Here is a 23,584-nt window from a genome sequence, read left to right on the forward strand (position 1 = left end):
TGAAGACCAACTGACCATTGGTTGCGATATAAGGTTTCAATCTTTAACCTAAGATTAGTAGGTTGCCGTCCCACCCAAAAAGCCCACACTCATTTTAAAAATAATCTAAAAATTTAGGCAATTATTTTAATATGTATCTGGTTGTATTAGTGTTAGTATTGTTTTTAGTTTGGATAACTAACTGCTTTGTCTTCAGTGGCGGATCCAGGAATTTAAAATACAGAGGGCCTAGGGAGGAACTTTGACAGATGGAGGATCTATACCACCTCAGCCCCACCATGGTTTGGGCTGAGGTAAGAAAATTTATGATAATGGTACCCTCTAGATGGCCAGATATGACACTCAGATTTAAAATTTAAAGTAATTTTCTTTCTTCTCTAATTTTTTACAATTTTTAAAAATGGGAGAGAGGTTGAGGGGAATGGAGAGCCCGGGCTGGCTGGGCCCCCATTGAATCCGGCACTTGTCTTTATAGTGAATATAGTTGAGTAGCTTAGTGGTTAAGATGCTTGCTTTCCATCCCTGGGTTCAATTCCTGTCAGTGTTGAGGATTTTTCTCACTACCAAAACAACTCCACTCCGGAAACCTCACAATTGAGGTTGAGTTGGTGTAAAGCATCATGTGTGTATGGAGTCTCACCGAGAGGCCGGGGAAACTGGGGCAAGTGCCCTGGGGCCAGTGCCCTGGTTCCCTTGGCCACTCTCAGCAGCCATGTGTGTATGTTCATCTTGTGAAAGGTATTGTCACCTACAAGTAGACAATGATACAGTATATTCATATTCACAATTCTTGGTGCATGTGTTGTGTGCCTAGATAAATAAATAAATATATAAATTACTATAGTGTATGGCAATCAAGTAAGATGGCTGCCCAAACTAATAACTGATATATCTGGAACGTGACCAAGCTGTTTTTAATGTGCCCATTATTCTGTTCTTTTCCCATCTGTTATGGTAATTATTGTTATATCTTTGAATTATGCAAATATTCACTTTTTTGTGAACAATGATTTGTTATGCAAAAAGCATCCTCATTATTTTCTAATTCTAATTGCTTTTGTAACTTTTATTTCCAAACAATAGACTTAAATTATCAACAAATAAAAAAGAGACTATGAAATTTATTTTCTTTTGTTGTAGAGAAGTTTCTCACCATAAAATGTTGGCATAAATTAGGAAATAGTATATACTTAGTAAGAAGAAACGTGCCCAAGGGAACAATGTGAGCAGCATCCGCCTCGAACCCGTAACCATTGATTGAGGGCCTATTGCTTTACTGCTGTACCGTGTGTACTTCCTTTTCACCTGACATAATCTTTTGTTATGATCCTATTTTTAAAATGCACACTTCCCTCAAATACTATAACTTTTAATCAATATTGCTTACTGCCCTCTATCAACTGGTAATCTTATTATTTTCCTTGACCTTTTGACATTTGCTATGACTTTTCTATGTATGTACAACATGAAGTTGGTTCTGCTTATCAACACCACAAAATAGTACTCGCACAGCCACAAAGTTATACAATGCAAGCCAGCTGCAAAAATTGAATAAATCGATTTCTTTGGTGTGATACAACCGGGGATAACCCACAATTTCCAGTGGGGTCCTTCTGCTGGTGAATTATCCAGTACACCGAGAGACAATCCCCTATTCTTTTCTGAAGAGAGTACTGCATTCTTTAACATGCACATAATGCATTTTGCACATGGACCAATGCCCTAAACGTCTCATCAGAAAGACGTGTGCTTTTGAAACCATCCAGCCCTCTACCTGAAACACAAGGAAGCAGCGATGGGTATTGGGAGACAAAGAGATGTCCCCGGTTCAGCGGTTAATATATGGAGTGTTCCAAACCGAAACATTAACACCCGCTATCCATCACATCATCATCCTCTCATGGGTTGGTGTTAGCTGTCAAAATACATTCACTATAAACTTTCATTTAAGGATTAGTTATGTGTTTCATGGTAGATAATATAAGTTTAGTCAGTATCTTATTTCAGTATTAATCAATATTAATATCTAAACGACCCATAAGTGTGTCACTGGTTGTTGCCGTGACAGCAGGATGCTGTTGGCATGACAGCAGGGTGCTATGTAAAAGCTGGTGATATTTTTTGATACCCTGATACCATAATGGGGTGGTCTTAAATCAGTATGCATGTCACAAATTGCTGTGGTTCAGGTGATTAAATTAAAAGTAGCAATTCATTTTCATTCCAGTATAGTATCTTAAGAATACATCACTATGGAGTTGAGTATGTGCTCAATGGGCAGCTATCCAATGACAAAGGTGGGGGTGTGGGGGTGTGTTGCCTGGAATAATGGAAGGTGTAGTTGAGTTACCCTGTAAATACCAATGTAGGGAGTTCTGTATTCAAAAACAGCTAATTTCTGTACACATAAAGGCAGTCAAGAAAGTTCTTACATTTAAAAACAGTCACCATTGAGAGTTGTATATAAATTATATTATGCACTGCACTACAAACGATTACAGAGGTATAGTAATCATCTGCACTACAAACGATTACAGAGGTTTATAGTATTCATTTGTACTACAAACAATAAAATTATGTATTAATTCATTCAATAATCGATAATGAAATTTGTACGTCTAAATGAACAAGTCAAAATCCAAGCTGTTCATTTCATTAAACCTTTTTTTAATTTTAGCAGAGCTAAAAATTTGTCATCAAAATCGTTGATTTGGTCATCTATTGTCCTGTTCTTCAGCTTTGGATATGATTAAGTCTAGTCTATTAGTTATCCTGTTATTTAGCTGAAAATTTTCTGTTTTCAAATATTTTGTAATGTCACACACAAATGGCAAATAAAAGTGAGATATTCCATTTTAAATACGCCTTACAAATCAAACAGCATGATTAATAATTATTGATAATTATAATAATATTCTTTAATAATAATTAATCATTAATCATTCGTAGTCATGGTAATATACCAGAATTTAAAAGTAAAATACAAGCACATTTTATAACATTTCTTTCATATCTAATTTAGGATTTGAACATCCCTAATTGAGAAATGATAGAATCTACAAAGTTTAAAGTTTTTCCTAATTTGTAGGAATTGTGTTTAATTGTTTTAAAAGTTTGTACCCTTTTGGATTTAAGCTGGTAAATATTGGATTTAAGTTGGTAACTACTGGATAGTTGGTACCTATTGGATTTAAGTAGGTACCTATATTTGAGTTGATGCTGTATATTGGATTTAAATTGCTACCTATTGGATTTTAAGTTGGTGCCTACTGGATTTAAGTTTTTACCTATTGGATATTAAATGGCGTTTCTTGGATTTTGCTGTGACCAGGTTCATAGAAATGTGGAAATGTTTGCAACTTTACGCAAGGTGTGGGAAGAGATATTTCAATACTTAAAATATTCAATTACAACTAAGACTCATTTGAGACTTGTAAATTGGAGACTGGCAGCACCAGGATTACCCCAACGGGGTTCCAAGCTCCCCGACAGAGGGGCTGATGTTCCCAACAAGAAAAAAGTAGACGCTATAAACCTTTTGAAATTGGTCCGGGGGTGGGGGAGGTGGGGGTGAAGCCCCCAAAAATAGTCTGGACAGGCCTTTACTTTTAGAAAAACTAAAAAATATTTTGATGGCATTGAAGACATAATTAAGGAAATATCACAGTTGAGTTAATTATTTAAAGTAATTAATTAGTTAATTATTTGATTTAAATATTTGTTAGTATTTCTCACTGTTTTGTGACTTTTCAATATTGTGGCTTGGCGCAGTGGGAATGGTTTGATTTCTCAACCTCGAGGTCGGGGTTTCAAATCCTCGCTATCCATTTCGCTTGTGTCCCCGAGCAAAGCACTTTATCTACATTGCTTCTCTCCACCCTGGAGTATAAATGGGTACATGGTGGGATTTCCTGCTGCTGCGCCAATATGGTAGCAACACCTAAGCATGTGGACCCATTGACCAGGGAAAACAAATAATTAAATAATAAAATGAATAGAGAATGTTTTTGGGAAGTTGAAAAGTAAAAATTTTTTTTTTTTCTGACTATCAGTTAAATCCTGTCCAAACTATCAAATTTTATTTGACAAAAAACATGTGACATGCCTAAATATGGTCATGATGACATCACATTATGACCATATATAGGCATAGCATGACTATGTATGGGCATATCCTGACTATATATGGGCACATCATGACTACAGTATATATAGGCACATCATGACTATATATGGGCATACTGTACAATAGTTTTTGATGGTGTAGACAGAGCTTTAGACACAAAAACCCTAATTAGGAACAGTTTGCGTAATATTCTTTGTGGTTCAATTACCCAAATTGTGCGATAAGTTTAACTAAGTGAACGTTGCACAGGAAGGTCAACCATGCTGCTTTCCCAAAAGAAAAGTTCAATGCGAACAGGACATCACGTTTAAATCTTCCTGACTGAATTATATCCCTTTTTTATTGTTGAATGAACATAAAAATTAGTTAGTTAATCAGTTAGTTACACAATATTTTAGATAATTAATCAACTAACGTCATTATTTCTCTCCATCAACGTTTTCTCTTCAATAGAGTCTGTCACCTATCTATCAACATGTATTTTATTTTTGCAGGATAAATGGACGCCCTTGATTTGTGCCGCCAAGGAGGGTCATTCAGAGGTCGTCGAAGCACTTTTAGATAATGATGCGAATGTAAACCATGCTGATACTGTAAGTGTTGTTTGTTTGCACATTCTTTTCTCACTTGTCATACATTTAGGACTTGTTTACCTTTATCAACATTTTTTGCAAGTGTACAAACAGTAATCTTTTTTGATACCCCCTCCCTTCCTCTCCTCTTAATGTGTACATAAAAGTGTTGATTTTAGACAGCAAAATTTGTTCTCAAAGTGGAAGTTTTTTTTCACAATATTTAACCATCTCAACATTAAGAGGATTAATTTAAATTCCCAAGAGAGAAATCCCCAATTCCCTGTAAATACAGGCATTTTGTATTGTTAGGATTATACAGAAAGACGTCCATCTTAGTGTCCGTAAATTAAAAAATTTGTAAACTAGATCGTGTGTCAGTTTCTAATACCTAGGACTAGCTTTCCCCCGACATTGAGCGCCGATAGGCTGATGTGCGGCCAGACCTAGCACCAACCGACAGTGCAGCAGCGTGGGAATACCGCGCTAGAGCCTAGCTGAATTTACCGTCAATATAAGCCATTAATTATTTTAATTAATGGTTTTCTTCCACTTAAAAGAATATTATTTTAGCTCTTATTCAATTGTTTGTATGTTTTATGGACCCTTCTTTCGTGTTCTTTCTAGTTCCCTTCTTTCATGTTCTTTCTAGTTGTTAGATTGCTGAGTTGTGTTGTTTTCATAAAATTGGTGTTCATAAAATGGGTAATTTACTGTACTCTAATTATAATTTAGACAATAAAGTTTTGATTTTATTATTTTTCCATTAACAGAATGGATGGACAGCTCTGATGTGGGCTAGTTACAAAGGTCATGCGGAGATCGTGAGGATGTTGGTGCAACGGAATGCGTACACCAATGTACAAGCCCAGGTAAAAATTTATCATCATCATCCCGTTTATCCCCTCATGGGGGGGTCGGGTCATCTCATTATCATCCTCCATCTGGTGCGATCCATGACTGCTTCTATTGTAGGTCTACCAATCTTCCATCTTATCTGATGCAGTCCATCCAACTCTTCTGCCCACCTTTCATATCAGCCTCTTCCTGCCTCATTACATGTCCGTACCATCTCAATCTGCACTCTTGGATTTTTAAGCCCAGGTAAAAATTATAGTATAAATATTTCATATGTAAATTTTATTATAAAAAACTATAAAAAATTATTAGGAATGATTAATATATTCAGTTGATCGTGACAACATCGATGTCATCAACAATGATGGTGGCCTGTGAAGATGGTATTGATGATGACAGTGACTTATGGCCAAAGGTACATAATGACATTGTTAGTGTGGTGGAATTGATGTAATGATAATAATAATAAATACATTATTAATTACTTTATTTCAGTAATTATGAGGAAGTACCATACCAATATGTCCCAATAATTCCATTCTTGAAATTTATTTTTGTGAATTCATATCACAAGCTCTAATTTACAATATTCAATTGAGGGAGTGCAGCGGTAATTATAGAGCTAATCAGAAATATAGATTCCGTTAGCTTTGGGCAGTTGTGCTTTAGTCGATAAGAGCACAGGGTCGACTTATTTCATCGCTTGGGAAACTTAGCAAATATTGTGTCTCCCATGTCAATAGACGAATCTTTGATCGTTGTCGTCGTGCAATCACGAAAGAGACGGCTCCAGGACAGGTTCAGACCACCATTTACTAATTTCAGTAAATTGAAAATGCTCACAAATCCACTCTGAAAATTTATTGATGTAACTAATGACGAGCATAGAAATTTACCTTTGACCTTTGCAAAATAACATGTTTCAGTTTTTTATTTTTTCACTGAGGAAATTTGGGAAATTTTCAAATACTGAAATGAGAAATGAAAAGGATGTTTTATAATAAATTATGAGATAATGACTAGAATTTATTAGATAGCGTATGTTATTGATGCTGTTTAATTTTATAATGATTCTCATTTTTATTGTAACACCATTATAGCGAATGACCTGGTTTATGAAAATGTTTAGTAGAAAATACTGTAGTTCCTATGCTAACATCTGTGGCAAGTAGTTCCTATGATTACAGCATTAGGTCATAAATAGTTTCCATGGTCACAGCTTTAAATTCAAGCAATTGCAGTTAATTTGTCAAAATTATATGTAACTCTAAAATCTGGCCAAGAAACCATGGTAAAACCATTTGTGGTAAATGTATTAACCAATACAGCATAAACACGGAACTATTCCACCAGTTAAAAATATTATATTTAATCATGTGGATTTACCAAACGTTTTATAGTGGCCGCATTAATAACTTTTGCTAAGCCACAGTTTTTTATTATTTTATGCAAAAAGGTTTTTGTGGTACATAAGAATATTCCTGACCCTGCTATGATTAAGCATCAGTTCTTGCACACACTCATATTTTGTAAATTCTGTAACCTTATTTTACCATCAATATTGCAAAGTTCACACAAAAGACTGTAAAAATGTGGGATTTAAATTTTATTTAACTAGGTGTTTGTGGGACATAAACACATTTCTGACCCTTTTGTGGTTTTATTTATTTATTTATTTATTTTCCCAACCAACAGCAAACACAAAGTTTGCGAATTACAGGAGGGAACATAAACCACAACGAACAATACAAGAAATACATCAAGCATTGAACCAAACTACTAATGATATTACGAAACATTCAAAAGTCATTTCAGAAAATATCTAACTCAGGATTTTTTAAAATAAGGGAATTGTAACTTTGACTCAATCTACAAACATAACCATTTTATAAAACATTAACTCTAGAAAAGGGAATGTAAAACTTAGTATTGTTTCTGTGACAGCAACTGGGGACTCCAAGATTAAAATTAGAAACTAAATTATAGTCGGACATGGCATTAACAAATTTATATAAAAAATCAAGATCAAAAAAATTTCTACGGGACTCAAGGAGATTGAATGTTAAGGGGAATATTTTGGTTGGTCAATTACCAGTGTTTGACATGAGTGGCATCAGTTCCTTGCCCATAATTCTTTGTAAATTCTCTAACCTTGGTTTACCCTCACTATTGCAAATTTATTCATAAAATACTCGCAAGGTGTCGAGTCGGACCTCATGTTCTGAAGCATCATTAGAAATCACTTATGTGTGAGGTGGATCATTTGTATTCATTGATCGCTCGTTAAGTTCAATAATTGATTAATTATCTACCAATCCGTACTCAAGATTTCTAAGTACTGTATCTCATCCATTTGTATATAGCATGTACACTGTATCAAGTGAGGGAAAACATTGCCACTTAAAGTGGCATTTATATGTTCTTGGTAAATGTCAACATCCTAAACTCTCTATACCTCTTATACACATCTAGATGTGTATAAGAGACAGGGGTTAAAGTATCCCAAGTAGAGGTTCATTTGACATTTCCTGTAAGTTGATTTATAATTCATTTGTTATTATTTTCAGTACAACCTCCGGTCACCATTCAATTGAGTAATTAAATTAGGAAGCACAATAGATAGAGTTTATGCTCGTTTTTTGGATGCAATTAATCAGATGAAATAATAACCTTAACAAGGTCAATGTACTAGGTTTGAAAGCTGTGGTCTCCTGTAACAGCCAGTGAAGATTTGTAACAAAGCTTTTTCCATGAATAATTGATAAAATTATGTAAATATTAATCATGGAAAGCCTTTAAGTCTGTACTTTTGATCTAGATTAAGTAACATCAGCTTAGATTAGTTGGCTATAATAGTGTATATACTCGTGTATATAAGGGAATCTGCATATAAGACCACTCCCAAGTTTGAGAAGTTTTTTGGGTGATTTTTATTTATGTCAGGTGTATAAAGACGACCCCTCTCCCATTTTCACTGTTCCCAAATTCCTACATTTTTTCTGCTCTTTATGGTATGATACTGTACCTAACTAGCCAAATTTAGGTCTAATTTTCCAAATAATACCATTTTATGGGCTTTTAAATGTTCATTAAATCTTTTTTCCCCACATTTAAAATTGTGTTGATTCATACTAACAATAAGAGCTTCATTGACAAAAAATTGTACGACGCTGTCTGAGTGGGCCTTAAGACAACCTATTTTTCGATTGTAATTTACTATTATAAGGCTTAGGTTGTATGCGAAAATACACTTTTTTTTTATAAGAACACATTTTATAAGAACTCTGAGGCTGAAATTGCTTAAAAATTAAGAACAAAATAGGAACAAATTGAGGCTGAGGTAAAATGTCAAATGAGATTTTTATTTTTAGAAACTAGAAAAACCAACAAATATCTGTACCTTATGTGTAGGTGTGACTATGCAAAACAGTAGGCCATTTTTACCGGGGCCTTTTTTCTGGGCCCTATTTTTTCGGGGCCACTTTTACCTACATCATCCATTTTGAGGCTGAAATCGGCCAAAAGTAAGAACACTAAGCCTGGGAAAAATTTTACTTGTTCTTATAAAAAAAAAAGTGTATATGGTAACAATAATAAAAACTTTATTTAGTTACGGAAACCTTTGTTCACCTCATTGGTTATTAACAAGGCAATAAAGAAATTGTGCAAATCAAAAACAAAAACAAAATGGTAAAAGAGAGCACAAACAACTTTTTTTTTATTTCTACCACTTTTAATATTTTAATATTATTAAAAAGTATCACTGTAGATCAAAAACATACTATAGCAATTTTAATCAATTTTTAATATCATTTTGAAATTAGAAATTGTATTTTTGAGGTCATCACTAAGTTCATTTTTAATTTGCATAAATTGACTGTTGACATAAAATTATATTATAATTAATATAGATATTAATTATAATATAATTTTATGTATAACCTTGTAAATCACTACCACAGGTTGTGTTATATTTTACGGAAAATTGTATAAAAATATAAGCAAGTAAAGGAATATGAAAATAACTAATTAACAAGCTAACCCAAGTATATTTATACCTTTTGTTGTGTTTTAGATAGATTTTCAAGTCTAAAATATAAGCTTTTAATGACCTTTAAAATCTATTTTAAAAATCGATGCTATGCTGTTTTGTATGCTGACAATTTATGCGATAAAATTAAAATCACCGTACATGCATATACATTTAACACTCTTCAACTACTGCACTACATACATTTTACCATTATTGTATTGAGAGTTGTGACTCCTATGCATATTTTGATTTATACGAAACAGTAGGCGAAATGAATTAACAAGTCACTTTGATATGCTGTGCCTAGGTTTACATAGAAAAATTATAATTTTGAAGGGTTGACTAATAATGGCAGGTAATTTGTATGCTAAACAATTCACCAAATTTGTCCTACAGTTAAACTATACCTATAAATCATTAGTAGCCCTACTGATTACGATAGTGGAGAATATTAATACATTGCTTGACTACTGCCAGTCTTCTATGCAACAATGGCGAACGACTTGCCATCTAAGGTGTTTCTTGGTCATTTTATCAATGTAGGCTACAAAGTTTACCTGTATTTTGTTCATAGACATTTTAAGTGAATGTTTTAATCAAATTTAGTAAAATTCTTGCCAATGTAATTGCATTTTACTGCAATCAATATTTTTTTCTGGGATGCTATATTTGTGTGTGATCTTATATATAGTGATTACGATCATGATTTTTGTCTGGATTTTGGTTCAATTTTTGGCCGAATTTATTAATGGAATTTAATATTTAATTTTATATTTAATTGTTTCTAGTTGTATTTGAAAAATGTTGTTCTTTTCTGTGTAATATTTTAGTGTTTTCAGTAGTGTTTAATAGTTTGATAGTAGGGAGCTGTTGATTTGCACGACGACGGTAGGAAGTAAAACGTAATTACGAGCATTCGAGAATGTTAAGTTCTCCTCATCGCCTAGATTCTAGGATGCAATTTGGCCAAATCTACGTTTGCAGAACGTAAAAGGTCCGGTAGGACGGTCACGCATGATTGATTCTGTTGTAGCGTCTCATTGCGCAAATCGCAAGCTCCCTATTTTGGTGTTTTCAGTAGTGTTTTAATAGTTTGATGATGATTGTCTTTACAGCATGGAGTTACACCAATTATTTGGTCAGCTGGTAGAGGTCACACTGCTGTTGTGAAAACACTTTTGGAGCACGGCGCTAAGGCGGACTCTTCAGACAAGGTAATAACCTCTGCAGACTATAATTAGAAAGTAGAAATAAATATGCCATGGGCCCTGGGGGGTTGCAGCATTCACAGTGCAACTCCACCGACTTAACTACAACTTAAAATACAATAAAACTTAATAATGATACAAACATTGCACTCAACCTGATAACTCCTAATATGAGGGTTAATCGAGGAGCCAAGCGATAAGATTCCAGTTTAAAAAAGATGCAGGCTTTGTTTGAACTAATGTCATTGGTGTGAGAAGGAGGAACAATACTTCTCAAGCACCCGGTGTGATATGATTAAATTTTTGTCGCAATTATTGTAGCAAGAAAAAAATAATAGATGCTAAAGGCTGTGTAAAACTGCCGCATTCTTTCCTCTTTTTAACTGTTATTTAGAGTGGTGTACGGTGATTTTTTGCCCAGAGATATGCTGTTAAGTGTATGCACTGAATATACATAATTTTTGCAATTGGTGTCCTAATAAGAGAGAATCTGGGGTGGAATGGGATTGAATGCGGTGATTTTGGGCAATTTTAATGACGTTTAACATCGCAAACGAGAGGTAGCTGGTACCAGTTAACTGGGTAGCTTAGGCACAAAGAGACTCTTAGGTTAGAAGCAATTTATTTAACGAGCTAGTCCACACCCTGAGTGCTTTGAGACTGGGATAAAAGGGTATATAAATCCAACTAATATATTTGTTTGCTTATGATACATATTCTAATATTGTGATTGTACAGTTAGAATGATTTTTGGACAGAATGTTTTTAGGTTTGAAGTTTACAATGTGTGTATAGCCTACTAATATCTTTGTTGTATGTGCTAATATTGTATGTTTAATTACCCAGGAAGACAAATTTCATGTATTTTTATATATGACTGAATAAATCGAACCTTGAACCTTGAACTAAATTACATTACACTGGTAAATCTATTTTTATTTCTGTAGTATGGAACTACAGGTCTTGTGTGGGCTGCGAGGAAGGGGCACATTGGATGTGTGAGCGAGCTTCTTGATCATGGCGCAAATCCAGACATCGCGGGCATGGTGAGTGGTTACGATAGTTCTGTCCTGACTATAAAACAAAAGCATCTGACATGCCTAAATATGGCCATGATGATATCACATCATGACCATATATAGTCACATCATGACCATATATAGTCACACCATGACCGTATATAGTCACATCATGACCATATATAGTCACATCATGACTATATGTGGGCATACAATAGTTTTGTGTCGAAGAATATTTAATAGTGTTCACAGAGCGTTATAATAATCCCACTAGGGGCATGGGGGAAGTTTTTCCTCCTCCATGTTTTGCCGCGAAAGTTTGTAAAAATGTTAAGGCATATCAGTGTTATGTGCTACAACTAATCTATTCAGAAACATACTGGATCAGCCACTGAAATTGCAGTTATACAAATTGAAGACCAAAATGTTTTAATATTTTATATTGATACTTTTGATTTTATTTTTATAATTTTCATATTATTTAACTGTATTTGTTTCTGCCCCACTCAGAACTCATGGACTGCATTAATTGTAGCATCCAGAGGAGGGTATATTGATGTCGTTGAGCGAATACTTGAGCAACATCCTAACATTAATGCTGTAGACAAGGTAGGAATTTTGTATATCATATTTGTACATATAATGTATTGCATGACCATTATAAGTGATAAAGAAAAGATATGTCTACCATCACCTATTATTCATCCACTTGTCATCAATTGTTATCTTACTGCTTGTCATGTGTTCCCCTTTATTTGTCACCTATATTGTCACCAATCTTCTTGTTACCTTTCGATTTGTCGCCCATTCAATTTTCATACATTTCTTTTCATTCATCCTTGTGTCACCCTTTTTGTCACCCATTCACTTATCAAACATCCCCCTATCAAATGTACCCTTGTCAATGATCCCTTTGTCACCTGTCTCTTTCTCATTCATCCCCATGTCATTCAACCTATTGTCACCAATCATCTATAAAGTGCGCTGTACAAATATTGTTTACTTCATGATAATAACATTTGCTTTGATTTCTTTGTGTGCAGGATGGATTAACAGCTTTATCTGCTGCTGCCAAGGAAGGACATGCAGACATTGTTGACTTATTGTTGAATAATGGAGCATATGTCAACATACAGGATAAGGTAACCATGGAAACCACCAATTAAACCACTAATTTGTTTTAGACAAGTTTAAATTCATTCATTCTTTATTTTAGCTAAATGAGGAAGCACTGAAACATGTAAAGAAAATATTAAAAACACAAAAATGAACAAAGGTGGAAAAGTATTTTTATAATATTATTTGTTAATATTATTTTAATAATTAAAGTTATATGTTATTAATGTTATTGGTATATGGAGTCATGTGTAAAATATGATAACATTGTTAACATTGTTTTTTTTTAGCATGATGACACTGTTCTAATTCATGCTGTAAAGGGCAACCATGTCCAAGTGGTTAAGGTATTGTTGGTCAAGTACGCAGATGTTGATGTCACCGGCCATGTAAGTATACAATTGAATCCAGCTGTGGTGTAGTGGTTATCTCCTTGCTTTGTAGTCCCAAGGTCCTGGGTTCAGTCAACATAGAGTCCATGGCCCATAAGCCTGGTTTCCAGTGCAATCATTGTACTGAGTAGCAGTCCCCAACGTAAACTAGAAGGCTCCACGATTTCCAAGACCAATCACCGAAAGCTGTCGGTGAGAGTGTGTAGCGATTGTATGAAAGCAAGCTTAAGCCACTTAGAGACTAGGATGCTAGAGCCCTAAGGACCTTAGTATCTTTTCAGCATAATAATATTAATAATAATAATAATAATAATAATAGTGTACATTTTTATAGAGCTGGTATTTTTTTTTTTTATTATTTTATTCGTGTATATGGTAAAATACAAAAAGCAGAACCAATTTGAAATTATTGTAGTACAAAAATTAAAGATTACAAAAAAAAAAAAATTCAAATGCATTTAAAAACACGAAATTACGAACACCGTTATCATTAATAAATATTAACAATAATAAAAATAAATTCATTAATCTATAAATTAATTAGACTTCAATATATATAAATTCATACATTATAAAAATTTGTGTTTTCAACCACTTAAAAAAAAATAAGCTACTTAATTAGTTCAATATCATTATTCATTATTGCAATTATTAAAATATATTTCTACTAATTATTTATTAACTATACACTTATTATTTTACTGAGTTTTATCATATATTTATCATTCAAGTGTTGTTGCATTGCAATTATATACTGTATATTAATAATGATAATAGTAATAATAATAATAATTAATTATCCATCAAACAAGATGCTCATAGCACTTATGTGGACTTTTTTTCACCTGTAATGGTACCTTTGTGTCTGTGGTACCTAGTAAATTGGTACCAGTCTAATCACAGCCCGACGAGTTCTGTCCGATAGGGGGGTTGACCCATCTGGTGGGGGGCTTTATCCCCTGATGTCTCCCCGCCGGCGCCGCCACTGGCTGTCTGTACCAATACACTGTGGTATCCCTCTACGATTATCTTCAATGATGTACTATGTTCTGTATAGTGCATACAAGCCATTGTGTATGCTAGGTCTATGGTTCCGAGAAGACTTGTTTACAACCAGAACCATAGAACCAGCACCAGTATTAAGGCTGTTGGTTGTGGCACCCACCTTGACCACTCGGTCAATCGACTCAGTGCACCACCACGTTTAATTCTGGTATAATGAAGCAGAATCTTATGCATTTGACTCTAATGATTATCAACATCTACCTGTCTTTCTCATTTCGTTGACAATCTAACAGCAAGAAAACCATTTAGCATGATTGCTAAGCCCTGATTGGCTGTCTAAATTATGCACAAGAAAAACACTTAAGCTTGCGACTTGGAATGTCAGTGATTATTATTAGCTTAGATATGCATCCATTTATCACTTAATCTTATCTGAGCCAGTCTTAAGAATGCTTTAGTCTGAAGCATCATTTTCTATTTTGTTCATTCTACTCTACATCTTTTATGTTTCTTTACATCCCATAATATGAAATCATCCACACTATTAAATTTTGTGTGAAATGTTTGTTTGATTTTTTCATATATGGGCATGATGATGTCACATTATATCCAAATATGGGCATATCACACCTACTCGATAGTTTGGACCGAGAATTATTAAATATTATTTATCAGAATAATTCTAGTTTTAAAGATATTTCAACTGTTATTGATATAATGCACAAGATCATCACAGTAATCTGTGATTATCTATAACTTTGCACCCATGTTTTAATAAACCACTTCTGGGAGATCTGTGACAGCACCAGTGGGGTGGGAGAACAGGGTGAGCTCCAGCCCAAGTCCCCCTGTCGGACAGCTCAGCCCCCCAGAAAATATATCATAGAGCTGCCACTGCTGTTTAAATGAGCTTTCTTAACACTGCTCTGATGATACCCATCAGCAACAACTTCTGAAAGATAATTTATAAATTAGTAATAAAAGCATGAAAATACCATGGATTTGAGGCACACTCGAGTTACTCTCCAGGAGATGTTTTGCTTGTTGGAGTTCGGGAGGCCATCCTGATTTCCATGGGACTGCCCCGATTGATTTTCATTAACTGTACACATTTTTTCTACTTTATTTTTAGCAAAATACCAATAATATTATAGTATTCCTAGAAAATTCATGAAAATTTGAATGAGTCACATTTCTGTGTTTTAGGACAAAAGGACAGCTCTGTTTTGGGCTGCTGATAGAGGGAACCCAGATATAATGGAGCTGTTGTTGGAGTTCAATGCTGATACTGAAATAAGTTCCAAGGTAGGATGGAATATTGAGCCTTCAGTTTGTTAGAACGGAATCACTCGTGCGTGCTACATTCTCTGCTTACGTAGATTTGGCCAAATTGCATCCTAGAATCCATGCAACGAGGAGAACTTGACTTTTAGTGACGTCATTCATTTTACGTCATTTTACCATCGTCGTGCAATTAAAAGCTCGCTCATATCCCAAGACAATGAATTTTACCCATTTTTATGTATTCACCTATTTATAATAAATATTGAATATGATATGAATATGATGATAAAATACTGGTATGTATTATTATAATTTATCTTGAAAAGCCTTTTAAATTTGGATATACTCATGAAAAAGTTTAGAGAAAGGAAGGTTTTTATTGTTAATAATTAAAACACTTATTTAATCAATTTACCTTTCTTAATTTTGCAGGATGGGGAATCCCCTTTGCTACGTGCCACTCGTAACCGCAACAGTGAGATAGTGAGGATCTTGCTAGACTACGATGCAAAAGTTGCCACTACCGATAAGGTAAACGTAGCAGCAGCTTCACTTGTGATTGGTTCTCCTAATCATGTGATCAATGTCAATGGTTTGATATTGTGTTTAATGCCATAATTTGAATGTCTTTTAATAGGATTAAATGGAATTTAGCATTTAATTGGGTGTTAACAAGTATGCTGACAGATTCATTTGGAAAATGGGTAGTGTGGAGTATTTTATGTTTTTTAGCCAATGCTGAGCTAAGTTGCTTTTCTTAATTCCAACCCAGAGTCTTTAAATGTCTTTTAACGGAGGTCGTGTTTAACGGAGGTCGTGTTTATCACTTTATCAATTTGCATTTGCATATCGTGTATTGAAGTCTCATCATCAGGCTTGTATTGTTATTTGATATCCATAGCGAGGAGACACCCCTCTTCATTTGGCCATCCGCTTCCGTGATCGTCGAATATCTGAACTGCTGCTTCGAAATCCTAAAGATGGCCGCTTACTATACAAACCCAACCGAGCTGGCGAGACTCCATACAACATCGATGCCTCACATCAAAAAGGAATCCTGTCCCAAATCTTTGGTGCAAGTGAGTACATTTCATTTATGTATTTGGTTTGAATTTATTTGTGAGAATTGAGTGTCTGATTTTATGAAGTAAAGTTTAGTATGTGGCTTATGATTTTAAAAATTACTAAGTAATATATTGAAGTATGTATGATTATTTAATATTTGTCAGGGATTAGTTTAACGAATGTGCTTCAAATATAATAATTTACCTCAATATTAGGAATTTTATTAAGTATTATTCATAGTTATTATTTATTTCATGGTTAGTGTAACAACATTTTAATGTTGAAAAGTTAATACATTTCACTACTTGTGTAAAGCCATTCATTTTTTTGTTGTTCCATTTGCCATGTTTGAATGTATTGAGGTCCTATAAATTGAATTTTGATTTTTTTTTTTTAAATTAAATATATTAAATCAATCTATTCTATCAAAATCATGTTTTAGATTGTGATTGAAAATAATCAATTTCATATGTTTTATAATGTGAGCTGAAACAATTTATAAAAATAGAATTTACAGGACATCAAATTATAGGCAAAATATTTATAGCAATGATATTGTTAGAAATGAGCCTGTTAATGTTAGAAAAATAATTGTTAAGTGTTAAGTTTGTAAGGACCCACCAATCAAATCACTCGAAGCATTCTTACAGTTCCATGAAACATGAAGCTAGCGAATCAAGTGTCATAAATTTTCTTGTTGAGTTCATGGCATCAGATGACTAACAGGTGCTTAATGTCAAGGAGACACCAGCGGGATGTCGTATGATGTCATAAAATGTTTGCAACATTATCGTGGCATTTACAATATGACGTTAACGAGCAGGGATTAGATTCTGCATTTTTTCACTCTGAAATTATAATCGACTGTATGGATGATAATTAAGATACCAATTACGTTAAGTGTAACAAGGAGAGGAAATTTCTCTTATGATATTAATTACTGTATCATAAGGCTAAATTATTTATAGATAAAAAAAAATCATTTCCTTCTCCATTCATTTATAGACCACCTCTTTTTATCTTATCTTTAAAAAAAAAATATTTCTAATTATTAGTTCTTATTGAGCACAAACATCATTTTTTTAAATGAAACAAACTAAAAACACATTTTAAAAATATATGTTTATTTTTATTTTTACATTTTTTTTTTGTATCCAATTATTAATTTCTAACACTAAAAAAATACTTGTGAGAGTTCAGTAAGTGTATGTTGCTTTGATTATTAAATAGAAACTTGATGCATTCAAGGGCCTGTCTAGTTTGCCTGGGGCCTATTTGGGTTGCCCGATGCTTGTTAAGCTTGCCCAGGGGCCTGTTGAGCTTTGCCAGGGCCTGGGGTGCTTGCCTGATGCAAGCTTCATGAAGCCGGCCTGATTTTCAAGCAGTTGTGAATTTTCACGGCTCATTTGGGAAATTTACAGACTTGACATAGTTTTCTTTTGCATTCAGTATTTGTGTACGTAATTGTGTGCTTAATACTGAATTGCCTCACTGGTATTGCTTGGTAGACAGTTGTTGCTTCTACATATATGAGCAAATGTACTAGGTTGATTAGTTAAGCTTGTTAAGGAGACTCTTATTTATGAGAGGCTTGCCAATAACAATCTTACTTAGAGTCTGCCCTAGAAATTTAGACTACTTCCAGAAATTAGTTGTCAAACTATCTCTGTTACACCATAAATTAAACAAGGTTCATATCACGTTTACACACAATGTTGTGTGTAAACGTGATATGAACCTTGTTTAATTTATGATACTAAGATGTCAAGCCTCAAATACAGTATTACACATGTATTTTATTGTCACACCACAGTCCATTTCATACACCTCTTATTGTTAAGGTTTCCATGGAGTAATGTTGTCTGGCAGCCATTGGTACAGTTTTTGTCGGCCTTTGTCTCGAGTTTCAAAAAAAAAAACTTGCTCACCACCAAGCTAAACAACATGTAATAAACATTTCTTGATAAATTAGATTAAAGTAGAACATTAAAGATGTATTGTTCCTTGCTAAATACCAAAAAAAAAAAAAAAATCATAAACATATTTTTTGAATTTAACTTGCCCATTTTGAAGTAACATGAAAGTTATCAACTTGATCATAGAAGTTAATGTATTTCAAAAATGTCTACCCATTAGTTTACAGCGAAAAATGATAGAAACACTTCCAGTAACTGGAAGTGTTTTATTATTTTTATTATAATTTTAAAAATCAAGGTACACATTTTTTAAATTCAATAATTTACTATTGCAATATATGAGCAAGTTTATTTCAAAATTATTTTTTATGATTTTTTGACATTAGCAAGGGACAATACATCTTTAATAGTATATTTCTTGAGAATGATGTTGCTTCCATTAGATTTGTTTACAGTCATTTAGAAGGCATTTATTTGAGGGAAGCATTTATTTCAAATGAGACTAAAGAGGTTGTTTATTCGAAGGGGCATTTAATAAAACAATTTCCTTCACAGAGAGTTTTACCCCCGGTGAAGATATCCAGGGAGAGCTGAGCGAGTTATATTGCAGCTCATTGGCTGACATGCTCAGTGAACCAACCCTCTCTCCACCAATCACTGTTGGGCTGTATGCTCGCTGGGGCAGTGGAAAGTGTTACGTTCTGAAGAAGCTTCAAGGTAACAGTAATCAATTTATTAATCATCATGCCAAAATATGGTCATGATGACATCATTTCATGGCCATATATAGGCACGTCATGACTATATATGGACATACAACAGTTTTTTATCAAAGAACATTTGATACTGTGGACAAAGCTTAAGCTACAACCTGCAATCTTGGGAGCTTTCGATTTGTGCGACAACGAGACGCTAGAACAGAATCACTCATGCGTGACCGTCCTACCTGGCGTCCTACGTTCTCTGCATACGTACAGTACATTTGGCCAAATTGGTAAAGTGATGATGCTGTGATTGTTATTTTTAATAATCTGGAGACTAGTGTCGCATAATTTATTATATTTTATTTTAGTTTAATTATTTGCACGGTATAAATAAATAACCTTTAACCTTTATTTTCTCAGAGGAATTAAAGCAATTTGCGTCTCAGAGCTTGACACCTCTTCTACAGCTGACCTGGACAATTTTCTTTGTCATCTTGTGTTTCTCTGCTTTTCTTGGTACGATCCTCTTTGTTGTGTCATCCGTGTCATCACCTCAACCAAACACAGATGTCACACCCTCTCCATCATCTACCAACTCACCAGCTTCTCCCCCAATGGCACCTCTTAAAGTTGCAATCTGTGGTGGCGCTGTTGTGTTTGCAGTACTATATACATTTCTATGTAAGTGAATTAAATTTAGCTTGAATGCATGAACTCTATACAATGGAGAATTCATTATTTGTCAAGGTACTGGTAAGTTCGAAAAAGAGGAACTTGGTTAATCAACTGTTAATGCTGATTTGTATGCATTTATTGTTAATTCAAATAATATGAACAAATTTCTCTTTCATTTCACAGTTTTTGTAAAATTTGGTAGTGGTAAGAAGTGGCGTTTTGCGTTGGCAATAAGTTCGTGGTTAGCTAGTTGGATTAATTATGTAGAACTTTTGTTAAAAATATCATACTGTTATCCACCGCCTGCTCCACCTCAAACAAACAAAGCTCTGCCAATCAGGTATGTTTCACTCTTTAATCGTTTACTTTACTCATCTGCCAATCAGTTAAAGTTTTCGGTTTTTACTCACTCATTTTTTGTATCTATAATCTATGTTTCATTCCACAAGTTTGTACTTTAATTGAGGAGTTGTTTAGTTTAATTGAATGTGTAAAAGTTTTTTAGATTTTATGCCCAATATTTTATATTAAAGTTCACTAATGTGTATCGTAAACCAGATACTAATTAGGAACATGTATTTTTTTTATTCTAGGTTTATTTTTGCGGACCGATTAAGATTGACCAATATAGGAGGTGAAACGCCCTTGGCGCGGACTGTAGGGACTTTATGCTCGGCTGTTGAGAAAGAGGTTGGATTTATTGCTTCCCGACTAACACGCGTTCTACGAACAAAAGTAGAGGAAGGTTGGTTGGTTGGTGTTTTATTTATTCAATTTTTTATTCAACAATATTTTGAGATGATGACCCATCCAGTGTGAGCTGATTTTAAGAGGCCCTCAACAATAATAATGAGATTTACATAAACATTATCATAATAAAAATAAATAGTTTCTTTAAATTTTATATAAAGTTATAAAATTCAATTTTATAATTGGATCTAAGATCTGTCCACACTATCTTTTACAAAAAAACTGTTGTATGCCCATATATAGTCATGGTGTGATGTCATCATGACCATATTTAGGTATTTTATTGTCATGGACCTTTCCACTAAACCCCCTCCTTGGATATTGTTGCTAAGGTCCCACAAAAGACAGTGTAAAAGGATACGCAAACACGTGAGATTGTGGAACAACACGTGTGTTTGTGATTGGTCAGTTGTTAAGTTTGATTGACACTACATAAAGGTCTATTCCTGTTATGGTTTTTAAAATAAATTTAAATCAGTTTTTTGTTTTATTTTCCAGATAAATATGGTTACAAATGGAGGTGTTGTCTGCCGCAGTTTGCTTTGTCAGTTATGATCTTCCTCTGTTTTATGGTATCCGCTATTCTGCTCGCTGTTTATCGTTGCACCAACACCAAAATTAACATAGTAGTCTACATCTTGTTCGGCTTGGTTCTCACTGCCATTCTCGTAAACTTGCCGGTTGTTTTGCGGTTTATATTTGCTCTCACACACTCACCCAAGACACATGTTTTGCGATCAGCAAAAAAAGCGGATAAACGAAAGACAAAGGACTTTATGCGAGTTTTGAAAAAGGAGGTTGAGACGTTGTCGCAAATGGTGAAGAGCATTGATGCATTCCTTGAAACACAAACACGATTGGTTGTGATCGTAGACGGGTTAGATAGCTGCGAACAAGAGCATGTTTTACGTGTATTAGACTCCGTGCACTCGCTGTTTAATGGCAATGATAGTCCCTATATTACTATATTAGCTTTGGACCCGTATATTATAACAAAAGCTATTGATCAAAATCTTCACAAAGTGTTCAAGGAGACTAATATTAACGGGCATGACTATCTTCGTAATATTGTACACCTTCCATTTTACTTACAAGCTGGTATTCAAACGCAGGAAACGCAGCAGATGGCTGCTGCCCTCGCAACCAATGCACTGCCCTCATCTGTCGTAAGTCAACATTTGTATTTGGTTCATCAGTTGGCAGTGGGTACTGTAACTGATAATTATTGTAAAATGTTGATGTACTGTATTGCAAGAATGAGGGTGGTAGTGAGGATGTGACAGGTGTGGGATGTGACAGGAGGGGTAAAGGTTGAGAGTAACATGATTAGTAAAGTTTAAATGTGAAAGTGACCTGTGGAAGAAAACAACCCAAGGCTTTGAAGTCTCCCCAGGATGGTGGTACCCCAGGGTCAAGATATAACCATAATAGGACAAACTCCCGAGTGGGGCTGAAGAATGAACACAGATGGTTCCAGAATTTCCAAAGCAGCAGACAATGTTCAGTGGTGCTGTGACAATGGTACTCAAGGTGCACACTGAGGATAGATACTACGCAGTCAATGTTAATTTGTGACTATTGTATAATGTCACTTTTTGTTTTATTGTTTGTTAATTTGCTTTGGGGACAAGCAAATTACCTGGATAAGAAAATTTTGATAATCATATTCAATACAATACAAAGCAGTACTATGTCTTGTCCTCACTATAACATTTTATGTGACAAATTTATGTGATGTCACATTATGGGTGTGTCACATTTATTTGTCACATACAATTTTATAGTGTGAACTGAGCTTTATTCTCATGTGTTTGTTTCATTGCTTGTGTGTGGATAGTTCATATAATAAGCGTAGAAGTCGACACGTATCTGTTTATGTACACTGATTGTCTTATTATTTAATTGATGTTATTTTTCTAACAACCGATTCCGATTAGTTCTGTAATTGTATGTTTATTGTAGTAGTGTTGAGATCACATGTCTGTGTGAATTTGTTTGTCTCCCTCTATTGGCTTCTTATTCTACATGTATTCAAACTACAATTCGTATGCAGTATAAATTACATTATGGTAGGTATACAATTCCCTCCATCATCACATCACAACTTAAATGACAAATTCCCCCACCTTCCTTCCCTGCCCCTACACACTCAGTTTTAAATGTTTTGGGGTTATACAACATACAAGAATGGTCTTCATTTATAAACAAAAGGAAGAAAATCAAGTTGTACTTTTATTTATATATCTTTATTATATTGCCACTTTATAAAATTACGACCTTTGACCTTACATCCAACAGCTTTATACCATCAAGGAAGAAAATGAATTTAAGGCTCAAGAACGCCCGATCCTCCGAAGGCAAAAAGTGCTTCAGTCGGTACCTATAACCTTTAACCCTTTTCACTTGTGCAGGGCATTGTGGGATGTCTTACTCATACTTTCATTATTTCAACACTCACAGCTAAGCTAACATCAACTACTTGTTTAATGTTTACTGCCCATATATAGTCATGATGTGCCTATATATGGTCAAGATGTGATGTTATCATGACCATATAATATACAAACTTACTACTTGTTTAATGTTTACTGACTTCAAATATATGCATGTCCTGTTTTTTTAATTTAAATTCATTTTTTCAGCATTTAAAAATTAACTGCATGTTGAATGGAGAGTATGTCATATTTAAGCCCTGTTCAGATTTTCAAATGTTTTTTGACAAAAAACTGTTGTATGCCCATATATAGTCATGATGTGCCTGTATATGATCATGATGTGATGTCATCATGACCATATTTAGGCATGTCACATGGACAGGGCTTTAGATTGTTTATGTGATATTTAAACTTGTGAATCAGTGA

The 23,584-nt window shown here is 34.2% G+C and overlaps 1 protein-coding gene across 1 annotated transcript in view; it reads left to right on the forward strand.

Annotated features, from left to right (window-relative positions):
• The window catches only part of LOC117106503 (kinase D-interacting substrate of 220 kDa-like), a 55,389-nt gene that overhangs the window by 23,502 nt on the left and 8,303 nt on the right, over window positions 1-23,584 (forward strand). The window contains exons 3-18 of the mRNA XM_033247872.1: window positions 4,621-4,719; window positions 5,472-5,570; window positions 10,705-10,803; window positions 11,745-11,843; window positions 12,327-12,425; window positions 12,860-12,958; window positions 13,223-13,321; window positions 15,536-15,634; window positions 16,046-16,144; window positions 16,515-16,692; window positions 19,150-19,311; window positions 19,719-19,979; window positions 20,157-20,313; window positions 20,567-20,718; window positions 21,222-21,889; window positions 23,022-23,099. Of these exons, the coding sequence (XP_033103763.1) occupies window positions 4,621-4,719; window positions 5,472-5,570; window positions 10,705-10,803; window positions 11,745-11,843; window positions 12,327-12,425; window positions 12,860-12,958; window positions 13,223-13,321; window positions 15,536-15,634; window positions 16,046-16,144; window positions 16,515-16,692; window positions 19,150-19,311; window positions 19,719-19,979; window positions 20,157-20,313; window positions 20,567-20,718; window positions 21,222-21,889; window positions 23,022-23,099 (2,547 nt within the window). The remainder of the gene's footprint in view (window positions 1-4,620; window positions 4,720-5,471; window positions 5,571-10,704; window positions 10,804-11,744; window positions 11,844-12,326; window positions 12,426-12,859; window positions 12,959-13,222; window positions 13,322-15,535; window positions 15,635-16,045; window positions 16,145-16,514; window positions 16,693-19,149; window positions 19,312-19,718; window positions 19,980-20,156; window positions 20,314-20,566; window positions 20,719-21,221; window positions 21,890-23,021; window positions 23,100-23,584) is intronic.

The sequence above is a fragment of the Anneissia japonica genome, unplaced genomic scaffold (assembly GCF_011630105.1).
Source record: "Anneissia japonica isolate Jap-2015-1 unplaced genomic scaffold, ASM1163010v1 scaffold368_len332514_cov184, whole genome shotgun sequence".
NCBI lineage: Eukaryota > Metazoa > Echinodermata > Crinoidea > Comatulida > Comatulidae > Anneissia > Anneissia japonica.